At 43.9% G+C, this 14,152-nt stretch overlaps 1 protein-coding gene across 3 annotated transcripts in view; it reads right to left on the reverse strand.

Annotated features, from left to right (window-relative positions):
* Positions 1 to 14,152, reverse strand: part of LOC144720951 (RNA-binding motif, single-stranded-interacting protein 1-like) — a 273,511-nt gene that overhangs the window by 167,320 nt on the left and 92,039 nt on the right. For all 3 annotated transcript variants that reach the window (XM_078598148.1, XM_078598146.1, XM_078598147.1), the window contains exon 2: positions 9,304 to 9,480. In XM_078598148.1, the coding sequence (XP_078454274.1) occupies positions 9,304 to 9,480 (177 nt within the window). The remainder of the gene's footprint in view (positions 1 to 9,303; positions 9,481 to 14,152) is intronic.

Genomic DNA, 14,152 nt, shown 5'->3' on the forward strand with positions numbered 1-14,152 from the left:
ACACATGCTGACAGAACATCTGTTGGGGGCGTGGGGGATGGGATGTATAGTTGATACCCATATAAAAAAATGAAACATGTTTCACTGAGACACCCTGATTGATAAAGGCATTGCTGGGAGTCCGATATGGCTCTGAACTCCGAAACGTTTCTTAAGAATACATTTTCGGTCACGGTGCCATTTGACCATCGCAAGTTATTTATTAAATATCAGAGGAAAAGAAGCTCCAGAGACGAAAGAAATGAACGAAGCCGAGAAGCCAACGTGCACTCGTCATGTGCTGCCACAGAAAGCGTGGACCGGTAATGGCTCGTGTGTGTGTGTGTGCTGGGTTGACGATGTGGTTTACTGAGAATGGAAAAAAAACCTCAACTGCACGGTAATAAATGTGCCTACAATAACAACTTCCTGGCCATAAATTTAATACCTTGAAGCTTGTGGGACCATATGTTATGTAGATAAAGAAAACAGACTCGGCAAACAAAAAAAACATCGGAATTCAAAAGACTGACATAATCACCAACGTGTCAAAATCGAGATAGATATCAGTAAAAAAAATTATCTTGTGAAATGTTCAGGTTCTAATTTTATTTAATTGAATACACGAAAGAGTAATAAAACAGAACAATAATGATCTACGTAAAAAAACACGTGGCAATCATGTGGGGTGTATATGTATATTATTTCTTAAAGGGATTTGCCGTGGTGTCACGGTTAGCACACTGGACCTGAAATCCAGAGTTCACCCGGTTCAGATTTCAATCTCCCGGCGCGGCAGTCGAAACAATGGGGGCAATTTTCTTAAATCTCTGCCGCCTCTGTCCACGCAGCAGTATAATTGGGTTCACCACAGTTAGGCAATTGGTAGATTAAGTGTGGGTACCCCCCATCTCTTCCAAGACATCTGGCCAGCCTGAATAGAGGAGGCCAAACACCCTCCGTAGAGGAGGGTCTCCAAAGCCCCCTCTCGTGGAAGCCCATGCACCAACAGTGACATGAGCAAGAAATTGCAGGGCTGCACCTTTCCCCCCATTTTTTAGCTCGACGCGACGCAAAAAAATTGAGGCTGCGCCGCTGACTTCACCTGTGGTATCTGTAGATGTTACCTGCACATCTAGAATTGGACTGTTCCCCCCATTCGTCTACCCTTCATCACTCCCTGACCCTCTGGCTCTTTTGACTCCCTGTCGCTGACCTCATACATCGTGACAACGTGAGACCGAGAGAGACTATAACTGCTTTTGAAAAAGCGTAAGTGATGATGCCTGACTGTCACTTTCGAAGAAGGCAAAGTTAATCACAGTGGCCTTTTAAAAGTGTGCCCTGCAGTTCAGTGCGTGTCTGAAAACTTGGACCAATGTCTGAAACTTGATGGTCTCGTTCACTCAGCTTGTATCCGAGCCTCACGTACATTACCATGTCTGGATATATTAGTATCGCTGTGGGCTGCAGTCAATGTGTAAATGGGGGAGCAGGCATCGACGACGTACATGATATGCGACTTTGCTCTTTGATGTTTAATATCTTCCAGTTTGAAGGCATATGCACAGACTTTTTTAATTCAAAAAGTGAAAATATATTATTTCTGTGTAACAAACAATACGCCGCAAAAAGGTCACCCTGGAATTGCTTAATTTACGTTAATAATGTCAAGTGCTGTTTTTATCGCGTTTTTACGTCCATATTGTAACCACGATTTTAAAAGTATTAAATACGACATGCCCTGTGTAAACTGCAATTTCATACTAATCACTGGTATTCAATGTAATCATTTTAAAGCTGTGTTTTGTCAAGCAATAGCAAGTGCATTAAAAAAATCCTATTAAACTGCGGGCAAAGAATATAACTGCTTTGAATTGTATGCTCAAATGTTTCAGACATAACGCAGAGGAGATAATCTATGGCTTGAAAAAATAATTGGGTGCGGTGGTGGCAGTGGGGGTCTCACCCACCGCGCCATGAATCCAGCAAACCTGAGTGGGATTCCCGGCGATGGTGTCATCACCAGAGCCAGATCTTAAATCGTTTCTGCATTGCCCCCTTCACTAGCCCACATTGACCAGCGTGGTGCAGTTTTATCAAACAACCATAGTGGCTGACACAGCATGGGAAGGCCCCTGTACAGCGGTCGATTAGCAAAGGGTTGTACATTGTAATTTTTAAAAATCATTATTATCATAATTATGGGATTTTTGATCAGGAGCAGCAAAAACGTAACGATATTCTACCAGAAACGGCAGCCAATGAGCATTCCTCACCAGGCTATTTGACGCGTCACTTTTAGGCTGCATTAGGCACATGATTAATAGCCACAGCAATAGCTAAATGTGTATACTGGATGTGTTGTACTGGGTACGTGAATATTGTCCAGGTCAAACCTGGTTAAAATTAAGCCATGTTCGCAACCTTCACAGCTCCGACACTCCCTGGCTGCCGCCATTCTCCCCAGCTGTGGTCGGCACACACCGCACGCTCAGCTCTCGTGACCAACGACTCGTGAATGTGCTGCAATCCAGAGCCAGGAGAGCACCGCCCGCCGGATGGGATGAATGACTTCCCCCTGGCACCTGTCACATGCGCTCTCCCTGAGCAGATTGCCACGAAATGCAATCGCTACCCCCGCATCTTTGTTCGGGAGGAGGCTGCCATTATTATTTTTTGTTTTGTGATAGTTTTGTTGTTGTTGCCTTTTGTGCTTTTAGTCTGCAGTCAGCAGTGACTGAAGCAATACAAGGCCATGAAACTCCCAGCAGATAAGAGGCTTTTTGTAGAAAAGGCACATTATGTTTTTGTTATATATATGTGGATACACATACTTTCCTCTGAGTTTTGTACGCTGGACCTCAAGTTAATATCATACAAGTGCTTTGGCTAAATAGTGACCCAGTCTACTCGTCATAGTCTTGAACTACGCAAAAGTTAACGCATGTGCCATTCGTGCATTGCGTTGCACCCATCGCAATGGGGAGATGCATTTTCACTAAGATACCATGAAAAGGTGAAGCGAGGAGGAGTTAGAAGGTATGTTGAGATATGAAACCGATAAACCTGAATTCGATTCCTGGCCATTGCTAACTAATAATGTCAGTGGTGAGTGATATGTGAACTGGTCTTGGCTCCTTCTTCAAAAATCCACACTCACCAGCACGGTGAAGTGTGGTTACAAAAAAACAACCCATAGCTGACACATTATGGGGAGGCATTCATCCAGCGTTGGCTTTACAACATCTGGAAATTAGAATTATTCATATGCAACAAAAAAAGGGCGAATACCAATTGCTGTAAATTTTTTACACGTTATTACGACACGGGGGAGTAGAATCGATTCGATTTTGTGTCGGATTTAAATTATAAAAAAATGGAGAATAATGATTTTATTTTTTTAATATGCTGGTATCGATATGTCAGCTTTATTTGCCATTGTAAAACGTGTGACGTCAAGCAATATGCGTTGATATACGTCTCCACTTTTATTGAGATGCTCAAATGCCCTATATACCGTTCGCACTGAGAACACTTTCAGGCAATTTCCTTTGCAAGTCACTGCTAAATACATTGCTTAGATTCCTTCACCACTCAGTAAATCGGGTTAAATGTAAAATGGTTAGGGGCCATAGAAACAAAACGTGTTGTTATTCAGAGCGCTTCACGTGTGGAGATATTAACATTGTTTGATGCTTTTCATGTTTTTTGTTGTAAACATTATCTTCCCATTTTGCCAGTTATATTTCACTCTTGCAATTGGTCTCGTGTCGCAAGACAAATATGTCTTGATTTGGAAACTCTCACAGTGAGCGACGTGCTAACATGTGTTAGGAAAGTGGCCCCGGAAGATGTTGTCGCAGAATGACTTTTACAGGTATGGGGAAACTTCAAGAGGCCTCGTTATTATCCACACTGGAGGCCCACCTTTTATATGCCCTGCAAAGAGTGTTTTTTTTTTACTCGATGTAATTGTGAACAACAGCCATATGAGTCATTCATACATATAACACTGGTCAACAAAAAAAAATCTTTTTTTTCCGGCCTGGACTTTTGCAGCTGTTTTAGACTAATTTCAGGGTGCTGATTCCAAATCTGATCTCATATTTTCTCTATCACATCTTATTTTTATGCTATCGGCATACCTCATTTTCATTTATTTTACCCGAAATTAACTCTGTCACTTATGATTGCAAGTTGTTGCGAGTCAGTGACTGCTTTAGTGTTAAAATATGGTGCTGTATTTTTAGATAGTGTGTTTATAATATCATTTTATGTAGATATCCACATTTATTTAATATTTTTCTTTTGCAGTTTTTATTGAAAATGCAATATTTGATATCTCAAAAACCTGATGTGATAGACAAAAACTGATGCCAGATTTGGAATCAGCACCCCAAAATTACCTTAAAACCGTTGGAATACCTTATGCCAGAAAAAGTGTGTTGACCAGTGTAATCGGCATAATGATTGGTTCACTGCAGCTCAAAGACTCACTCCTACAAGGCGTGTGGTGAAGCTATGAGATGTCCATGTGCTCGGCATTTGAAGGCCTGGAGACCAGAATCGGTGATTTCGCCGACAATGTGCTCAGGGAGGCAGTAACATATCCTGACATCAGAGTGTATCAATCAAACCAGCATTTTGAATCGTCAGAGTTGGACTAAGCTGCATTAAGTGGAAAGTAAATGTTAATGTGATGCGTTATTTTGCGTTCAGTCGTTTGTGACCTGCGCTGAGACCATCAACGCAGTGCACTCGAGAATCTGGTGTGATCGAGGGCGCCCGTTCAAATTCAAACACAGAATCCCACAGGTGCTGGCTCAAAGGGTCTGACGTAGCATGAGCCCGCTGGGCCACTCAGTCTCGCCTGTTTCGACATTTTCTTCCAAACCAAAAAAATCTCCATTGCAACTCGGTGGAAGGTACAAGCGTAGACGAAGCCGAACGTTGTTTGGTGCAGTGGGAATGTGAGATGAAGCACACAGGTTTTGGTTGCCGTGATTAGCACTGACTGTAAAAGTGGCAGCTCTGGAGCATTCTCTCCGATTGAGAACCCTACAAAAACATCGGACCGCTCTCTCTCCGCCACCCTTCCGTTGTCTTGCGCATCCCCACACGTCAACAAATCCATACTTCACTCTTCCTACCTTTATCACTTCCCACCCCCTCTCCCCACACACACTCTTCTTCTTCTTAGCACTCCGCCTGCCAGCAGGAAGAAATCCCTTTGATCTGAAAGCCTCCGCACCAGCTAGGTAATGGCCAAGGCCCTGTGGGACACACTGTCGAAGCTGCATGAGGAAAACAAACCATTATCTCCTTCCTTCATGCGTTAAAAGTACGAATTACGCTTAAGCTCACCCTTCCCTTGGTCTTGCTGCATGAGCTCCACTTTAGATCACAGATCCTAAGCTCTCATGTCTCCAGTGATGTGATCTATAAATCACAGAGCTGGTAACTTGACCATTTTTTCCATCGCCAATGGAGAAGCTTCAGCTATCCCGATAACCATAATCTCTCTCCTCCTCTCTGTCTGTTTCGCTCCCTCATCCCGTCGCCTCCCCCTGCCACCCTTTGCCTCCATAATGCAGAAACCCTCCCATTCCCATTCCCTAATCTTCACTTTTCCACATCTGATTAAAACGCATCAAAAACACAGCCTGATACTGTGCCAAGCGCGCAGCATTACTCTCTCCGCCATTGAAGGAGCGCTGCAAACAAGATAAGGATCGTAACTTCAAAAATAAAGCCCTATATTAAGGAGTCAGAAGAAACAATACATGTGCATGCATTCAATAATATGACTGCTTTAGGCATAAAAAAAACTAGAGTCAACATTTTGCTTTGATGTTTTTTTGATTAATGGCAAGTAGTTGGTTAAAATGATTTAAATATAATGTTTATGTAGCCAGTGTTAATCTTCACCAAAGGGCCTGTGACTTCATAACCATAACATTCTTTATTTTCTGTTTAACAAACGTGGCATTGACACAATCTCTGCATTTTCTAAAAGAAATTCCGAGGGACTTTTTCACGTTGCAAAAGGCAGAACATTACGTCGTTGGCACGAGGAATCCAACTGTTCCCACATTTATTTGTGAGCCGTGTCATCGGCTAGGTGGTGTGAAGGCGGTGGTTGGAGGAGGGGGGTGGTAAGAGAAAGTGGTGATGCAACAGCCATCATGACGATAGAATTATTTCATAGGTCCCTAATCATGCGTGATAAAAAATATAGAATGTTTTTAGAGATGTTATGCTTTAGAGAGAAAAAAAACTAAATGTGAAAACATAACCATGCATTTCTTTCCTAAGTACTGCACTGCATGTCTATAAAACGCTGCATTGTCTGTTATTTCCATTTATTCGATATTATCCGCACGTCATCAGAATGTTAGTGTCAAATGCAGGTCACTCCCATGAATTTGAGGTCTCTGAAATCTCTGCATTACTGAATACGTGTCCCGAGAACCCTATGATTTGACATATAATTACAGTAATTTTCTTTAGTAAATGGATGGTATGGTTCTTCAAAATTACATGGTGGTTTGTACACAATATTTCAAAAATGTTTTTTTTCTTCATATTTCAATGTGTTTGTATGTTTTTGTTAAACAAACATGATCCACTCAAAGCCCTAAACAAATAACATTCCCCACCGTCTTTCTTAGCATTGCCCTTGACAAAGGAGAGCAGAATCATCCTTTAATTATGATGTATAGCTGGCACAAATCCTAATTTAATAAAATTACACATTGCTATTGTTGAAATCCATCAAAAGAGAAGCTTTATAACATTCACAAATGATTCGCAACACAGTCCATCAAAAGGCAAGAGGTAGCGCACCATCCCAATTTTCGTGCATTCAGCACTGTGCCCCCACAAAGCCGTGGCAATTCCCTTTCATATTTGAAATTATGCTGTAAAGTTCAAGGTCAGAAAGCTCACCCTTTCATATATCTCCCATAAGAGAACTGTAACTTGATCTGTGTCACAACCTGTTTGTTTCTACATCAAACCGCCGTGTGCACTATCTCTGCAGTCACGGGAGGTTGTACCCTAAGGCCTTTCATTCCTAGCCAAAGCGTTTCTCTCCCAGCCTGACTGAAAGCGTTTTTTTTTCACCCCCTCCTCCTCCTCCTCGCTTAAACCAAATATTTACATTAGACGGAGGCTCAGCAGCTTCTCTCCGCCTCCCATTTCCAGCAGCTTACGGGATAAGTCACTCACTGATGCGTGCAGTGGCTTTTGAGAGCAACTCGCAGTGAAATAAAAGGATTAGGCTGGACGACGGAAACAGCAGAGCATAACAGCAACATCTGAGCCATCGGCGCCCGGCAGCACCTTCCATTTCTGTCACGGGAGAGCGACAGCTCGTGAAGTCCTCATGCTGGCTCCTCGCTCTTGTCTGTCTGTCTGGCACCAACGCTACACGGTCATCCGCTATCTCGACAAAACAGTTTTCCTTTTGAGGGAGCAGTTTGAACAGCGTGTCTTCGGATAGACGTCGCATGAGGCTTGCTTAAAGTTATGAATTTGGCGCGTTCGCTTTCAGAATCAATGCACTGCTTTGCATGGCACTAGGAGAAATAAATGAGCTGATTTGAATAATTGACGTTTCGTATTTGATCAGTTGAGTAACTTGCTGTTTTCCAAATTAAAATGTATTTCTCTCTTTGACGAACACTGCGGGGATCACGTGCTCTGGTTTTTTTTTACAGTGGTGGCCGCGTTGTATAGATCCGTGACTGGGCAGGAATCCATCACGTGTAGCTTATTTTGACTTAAAACTCACCCAATATCCTAAAATAAAGTTTACAAAACAACTCATTCGCGGCATCCAAAGGGCATTTACATCCCGTGCACACGCGGGCAAAGCTTTTCTGGAGAACATATACTTTTATATCCACCCTGACGATTTTCCAAAAAACTTTTTTCAAAATCAACAGCACTCATTTAATGTGGATACGTCAACAGGATAACTGAAACACAAGCGCACGTGGCATTTCGAGCTGCAGCCTTTACTGCTGCTGTTATTATACCTGTTGAACGTTTGTTATTATTTTCATCACTACGCTTGTTCACCCAGGAAAGCATCACTGACTCACGACTCTTTCATGGGGGCGGAGAGAGGTACCTGCCAAGTTTTCACCGCAGTAGGGAGCAACGCTTGCTATGTGTAATCCCGACTAAGTAATTTGCGGGGGGGGGGTGGGGGGGGAATTAAGTCTGCAGGGATGACAGCGCATACGGGAAGAGGCCCATTAACTTAGAACTGCGCTGCAGTCTCTGCGAGATTACTTTGTGACTTTGTTTTTTTTTGATGAAGCAGAACAATGGACTGCCCAATGCCAACTCGTGTTTTGACCACCTTCTCTGATAACAGCACAAGCCCACAGTGCACTTCCTATCATTAGGCCCGTGTTACTTATCACACCAACCTCGTCTCCCCGACTCCCCCTAATTATAATTATCTCGTTCCAGCAGGGCGATTAGCCCCTAATGACACCAGAGCCAAGTGGGTAAACACACGCGATATCCGAGCAGCCGGCCAAAAAGCGGGGGTCATTATGAGAATTACTCGACCCAAGGGTCCCCCCCCCCACTCCCAGATAACTGCCGGCGTCTTTCCTCCCGAGGCTCCTGCGATTTCCCGGCACCAGGGGAGGCAAGGGGAATGTGGAGTTACGCAATCAAGATTCCTTCCAAAGAGAAAAAAAAACGAATGCCCCCCCCCACCCACCCCTCCACACGCATAACGCACACACGTGCCGGCCGAACACTCCACAGAAGTTCAAGTTAGTGGTGTGGTGACCCACGCCAGTAGGTATGGTTGTGGGTTGCCACGTGCCCTGTTTTTTTTTGCAGGATAGTCCTCTATTTGCTGGAGCTGCCCCTAGGAAATCGGCAAGTCCTTCCGAGACACGAATAGTCCAGGTATTTAGTCGGTTGTGTAATTACAATACACTACTCAAGACAATGTATTGACATGAAGTCAGTGATGAATTGCTCACGGAATATTTTGTGGGGGCCCCAACTCCCAACCCCCAGACCCTGCAGGGGAAATATTTTCTCGAGCTCAGCTCAGACAACTGTGGCTGAAACTTAACGCTCTTTTTTTTTCTATCTCCGTGACTTTACCGAAAGACCCAAAGAGTATGAATTCCTGCAGTCACGAAAGCTTAAAGTCAAGATTTAACGCTCTTGCATGTTGTTCTTCCTCCATCTGGTACCGATATGTCCCGGTTTATATTTAATTGTGCACCTTAAGACGTGGCAAAACCCCTGGAAGACGCGGTGCGCCCCGTCACGTAAACGTACCGCCAGTGCGTAAGTGTAGGCGGTGTGCGAGGGCAGGCAGGGCGAGTGAGCGGCGTGGTGGAGCCGCGGAAGCTGGTAGCCGCCCCCTCCCCAGGTGGCGAGGCCAGAACCCCACTGCGACGCATAGGCAGGCCCCGTCTTGCTCCCACAGTGCGGCCTCATGGCGTGGCCACCCACCTGCGGAGGAAGAGGAAGAGAAGGGGGGGGGCGGGGTCACGCATGTAGAAACCGTTACGTGAAATGTGAATGGTGTTCTCGATTTGAAGCTTTCGTGACTGCAAGGATTCATACTCTTATGTGTTTTCGGTAAAGTCACGTAGGTAAAAAATAAACTTAAAAGTTAATAAAAGTAATAATGGAAATAAAGTAATATAATAATAAAATAATAAATCATTATTTTATTTTATTTCCATTATTACTTTTATTAACTTTACATTTTATTTTTTACCTACGTGACTTTACCGAAAAAACCTAAGAATATGTGAATGGTGCTTTGTCAATCTGTAATCATCATCATCGTCATTGGTGATGCCATTTGATATCATCATGATCATTGTCCAACGTCCTGACATTGTTTTTTGCATTTTGACACATTAGTAATATTATAATGTATTGCATCCTTATCGTCGTCATTGCCATCATCATGATCAGTGTCCAGTGTCGTGAGATGCTGTGCGTGTAGATACTTTGTAAATTATCGTCGTATTATTGTATTGCATCCTGCTCAACAACATGATCGCCATTATCGTCATCATCATCATATAGCATCCTGAAATATTGCATGTAGACACTTTTTAAATTACAACTGTATTGCATTGCCTAATCTTCATGGTCATTATCATGATCACCATTATCTTCTCAGCGGAAAATCACCTCCGTTTGGTGTGGCTACACTCATTTAGTGCACTAAAGTCAGCAGCAGTTGTCCAATGGATGGACTGGTTCCTGCTACAGTGAAGCTTTAACACCAACCTCGTGCTCGCTTGAACATTCACGCACTAATCACCTTGTCAGAATTCATAGAAAAGCTGTGGACAATTTCTGTAACACGCATTATAAGCTTTATTCTTTCAAGCCACTCAGACTCGCTCGAACTTATACAGCAATGTTAGCCAGCCAACACGAAAGCCTAATAACCCTGGAGTATACCGTCATGTCAGTAGTGCTTCTTGCAGATTCATATACTTTTCCTCATGTGCCAATTAAAGAGAGAGGCAGCCACTAAAGTGCAATAATGGAGGGCCTAACCACGACTTTAAATCACAAGAACGACGCTTCAAACCCACGCTGAAAAGCCAGGGACCCACAGTTTTGGTATACACGAATCCTGACTAAAGCTGTTGTTAACACTTTCCAACTAAGTTTGAAAGTGTTCACGCATTAGCTATGTCTGTCTGTAACATGGGACGCGTCAACTCTCACAACGATGATCCTATACAGTTCACATTTTCGTATTAAGTTGCATTGCCCTACATATACGAAAAAAAATGCCAAAAATGTATTGAAAACCAGCACTAAATATAAAAGCCTTTTTGGCCGGGCCCAAAACAGCGCACACCGTGCGCACCCTCGGTGGGTCATGGCTTCGACCCGCGACATCACGCATCGCGTGCCCTCATCTCGTCGTACGCCTCGTCGGCTGTAAACGTCGTGACAATTAACCAAAGACCAGAGGTCGCAACTGGGTACCCGATACCCGTACCCTACCTGATACCCGGCTACCCGTACCCGGTCGGGTACGGGTACGGGTAGCCGTTTGCGACCCTGGTGCGGCCGGGTACGGATAGGCCGTGAGTCACTGGTGAGTAACCGTTTGGTAGGGAACGGGAACCCGTACCTGGCCGGGTACGGGTACCCATTTGCGACCCTGGTGCGGCCGGGTACGGGTACGGGTAAGGAATCAAAACCCGTTTGCGACCTCTGCCAAAGACTGTACACCCTTGGACAAAATGCATGCCGTTAAAGGCAATACAGAATCAATGCGAACGCATGATTTGTTTTGCTTCCTCGTTCTAGTTTGCATTTTCCTTCAAAAATATTAATATCAACACAATATAAAATTAGCTTACGATTGAAGGTAATTCTGCATTATTTTCTTCAATGGACGAGTGCACCTATGTGTTGCATGATTGTGGGGGGGGGGGGGGGTTTCCCCTATAAAAAAAAAGCCGGGGACCTTTGATCACTATAGAAAAGTTATTTATTATTGACGCCACAGCTATGTTTGAGACAATTGTATTCTCAACGGTGACCGGCAACAAACACAAGCCAAAGCACTTTTATGTTCTAGCACCAATGTCCCTGCTGCTTTTTTGACAGTAAAGAACTCTGTGCTTCTACTCGTGTTGTGAAAACCAATGCTGCAGAGATCACTGTGGTACATTACATTCCAACAGCGGGAACAAACTGGCACCTCACAGATTAACTGTCAGCATCAAGTCCCACAGATCTCATCGTGTTGTTGTCCTCCTGCTCGGTTGTCCACATCCATGTCATCATCATCGCCAGTCGTGATGAATCCACTGCTGGATGAAGGCCTCCTCAAGCCACCGCCATCTACCGTAATCGAGTGACGTAATGTGTAATATACCATCTAGCTAGCACCTACAGACAAGTTCATTCCATCGCTTCAACTCCCCAGTGGACATCTCAGATATCGTTAAATGTCTTGGCTACGACTCAATATAAATGATAAAATTAGTAATACATTTTTTTTTGTTATTTGGTAAACATAGCCACCTCTCGTGGCTGCAGCAATCACGTGAACCCATTGCGTACAACATACAAATCTAAAATAATCAATTCTTACACATGCAATTCCATACATGTATCATTTATAGGTTAAGAATCAATATTAACGGATGACTTGATACACCATGGATCTGCATAACAGACACAGTAATTTAATTACGTAGGAGTGATTCTCACCAAGTCCTTTCATAATCAGTCATGTTCCATCCACTGCTGCGAGAAAGCCTCCCCGCGCCATCACCGTCCGTTATGATATTGCGATGCCACAACCCATGTCACTGCTGCACATGAACTCATCTCATCACTCCGTCTTGCATCACCGCTCTCTCTGACATTGGTCATCACCCCTCCTGCCCATGTGTCTTGCCCAAGCCCATTTACTTATTTCTAACAGTCAATATAACGTCTCGAATTTACATTTGCTCACCGATCCATGCACTCCTCTTTCTGTCTCACAGCATCATTCTAAGCATGGACCTCTCCATCCTTCCAAATGTAGGCATGGACCTCTCCATCCTTCCAAATTCTTTGTCAATGTCCATAATTCGCATCCATACATATACGCAGCTAGGTATATATGCTCCGATAAAAAAAAAACTTATTCAAGCCCCTTGGCACGTTGCTTTTCACGATCAAATCAATTCCTGGTCTCGTTCACCTCTTGAATTCATCATTTTAATTCCGATCCTGCTTCGATATTTTCCCCGAGGCACGAATACTCCGACACCGTCACCATTTTATAGTTTTGTCTCCAACAATTATTTTCTTTCTCTGCTTATCAAAAAGGTCCGTTAATTATAGTTAATTGCCCGAGGCTGCTAGCCGTCGCCGGATTGACATCATTTATGCTGCCCGGAATGCTGGGCATGCCGCAGTCGTTGCCTTGCTCGGCTGATTTAACGTGGAAATAGCAGCACAGCAGGATTAACGCACAGGGCTTCAGGCGCTGCAACCCAGGGGCTTCGTTTCCAAGGGGCTTCCAAATATAATGATATAATCACTGCTGTATAACGGTTCTAACGCAAAACTGTAGCACGATGATACATTTTACAGGTCGTTTTGGTAAATACAGCCATAGCATCACGATCCGTGTTACGACCAGTTGTGTGCAGAAATGTAGATTGGTTATCGTTTTTTTTTTTACCTTGATTCAGCTTGACGATTCATATGCCACATTTACAAGCCCGAACTGAAATAACCAAAGAAAATAACGACGGAGTGTTTTGGCGTCAGGCACAGGTGGGGGTTAAACAGTGAAGGGAAGAAATTTCCCCGGGCCTCCATAGAACGTGATCCAGCCCTCGTGGGCAGAGGGTGAGTAGGCGTGGGCATGGATTCCACCTCTGAGGTACAACAAAACAGGACCGACCTATCGTGTGAAGAATACTCTTTTGTTCTTTCGGTAAAGTCACGTAGGTATAAAATAAAATAAATCACGACGTTTCGGGCGCAACACAAGCGTCCGTCATCAGGTGTTGCGCCCTAAACGTGGTGGTTTATTGTATTTTATACCCACGTGACTTTACCGAAAGAACCAAAGAGTATGGATTCCTGCAGTCACGAAAGCTTAAAATCAAGATTATTTGAAGAATGTCTCTTAATTCCAGAAGAGGGAATAACTTCACGTAGATGCATTGTCTTCAGTGGTGTTATTATTACACAACTGACCAAGAACGGGACTTTTGATATCCTGGGAAAAATGACAGATTTACCAAGGCGGCTACCTCACAAAGAGGATGACCCTGATTAAACAAGGACAGGTGGCAACCCTAGGCATAGCCTGAGTCCGTGTAATCAGGGATGGTTCCCAACTGCCTCGTAACAACCCGGGACGATGAACTGTGAACGATGCTCCAGACTCTTACATTCTTGAGATAAATCACGCAGCCTTAAAAACTGTGCATACATTCACCCTCACATACAATGCGCAAAGCGTTCGTAAAGAGTTGAAACTTTCGAGAACAAATTTTCTTTTAGAATTATTCAGGGACTTTGTGAAAGGGAGAACGTGTCGGGCTTGCACCGTGGCCCCCCTTGCGCACCACAACACGCGCGTCGATTTGTGGTATTTTTCCCCGACCCCCAGGGACTATTTTCC

Source organism: Lampetra planeri, chromosome 10, assembly GCF_965212315.1.
Source record: "Lampetra planeri chromosome 10, kcLamPlan1.2.h2, whole genome shotgun sequence".
In the NCBI taxonomy this organism is placed as follows: domain Eukaryota; kingdom Metazoa; phylum Chordata; class Hyperoartia; order Petromyzontiformes; family Petromyzontidae; genus Lampetra; species Lampetra planeri.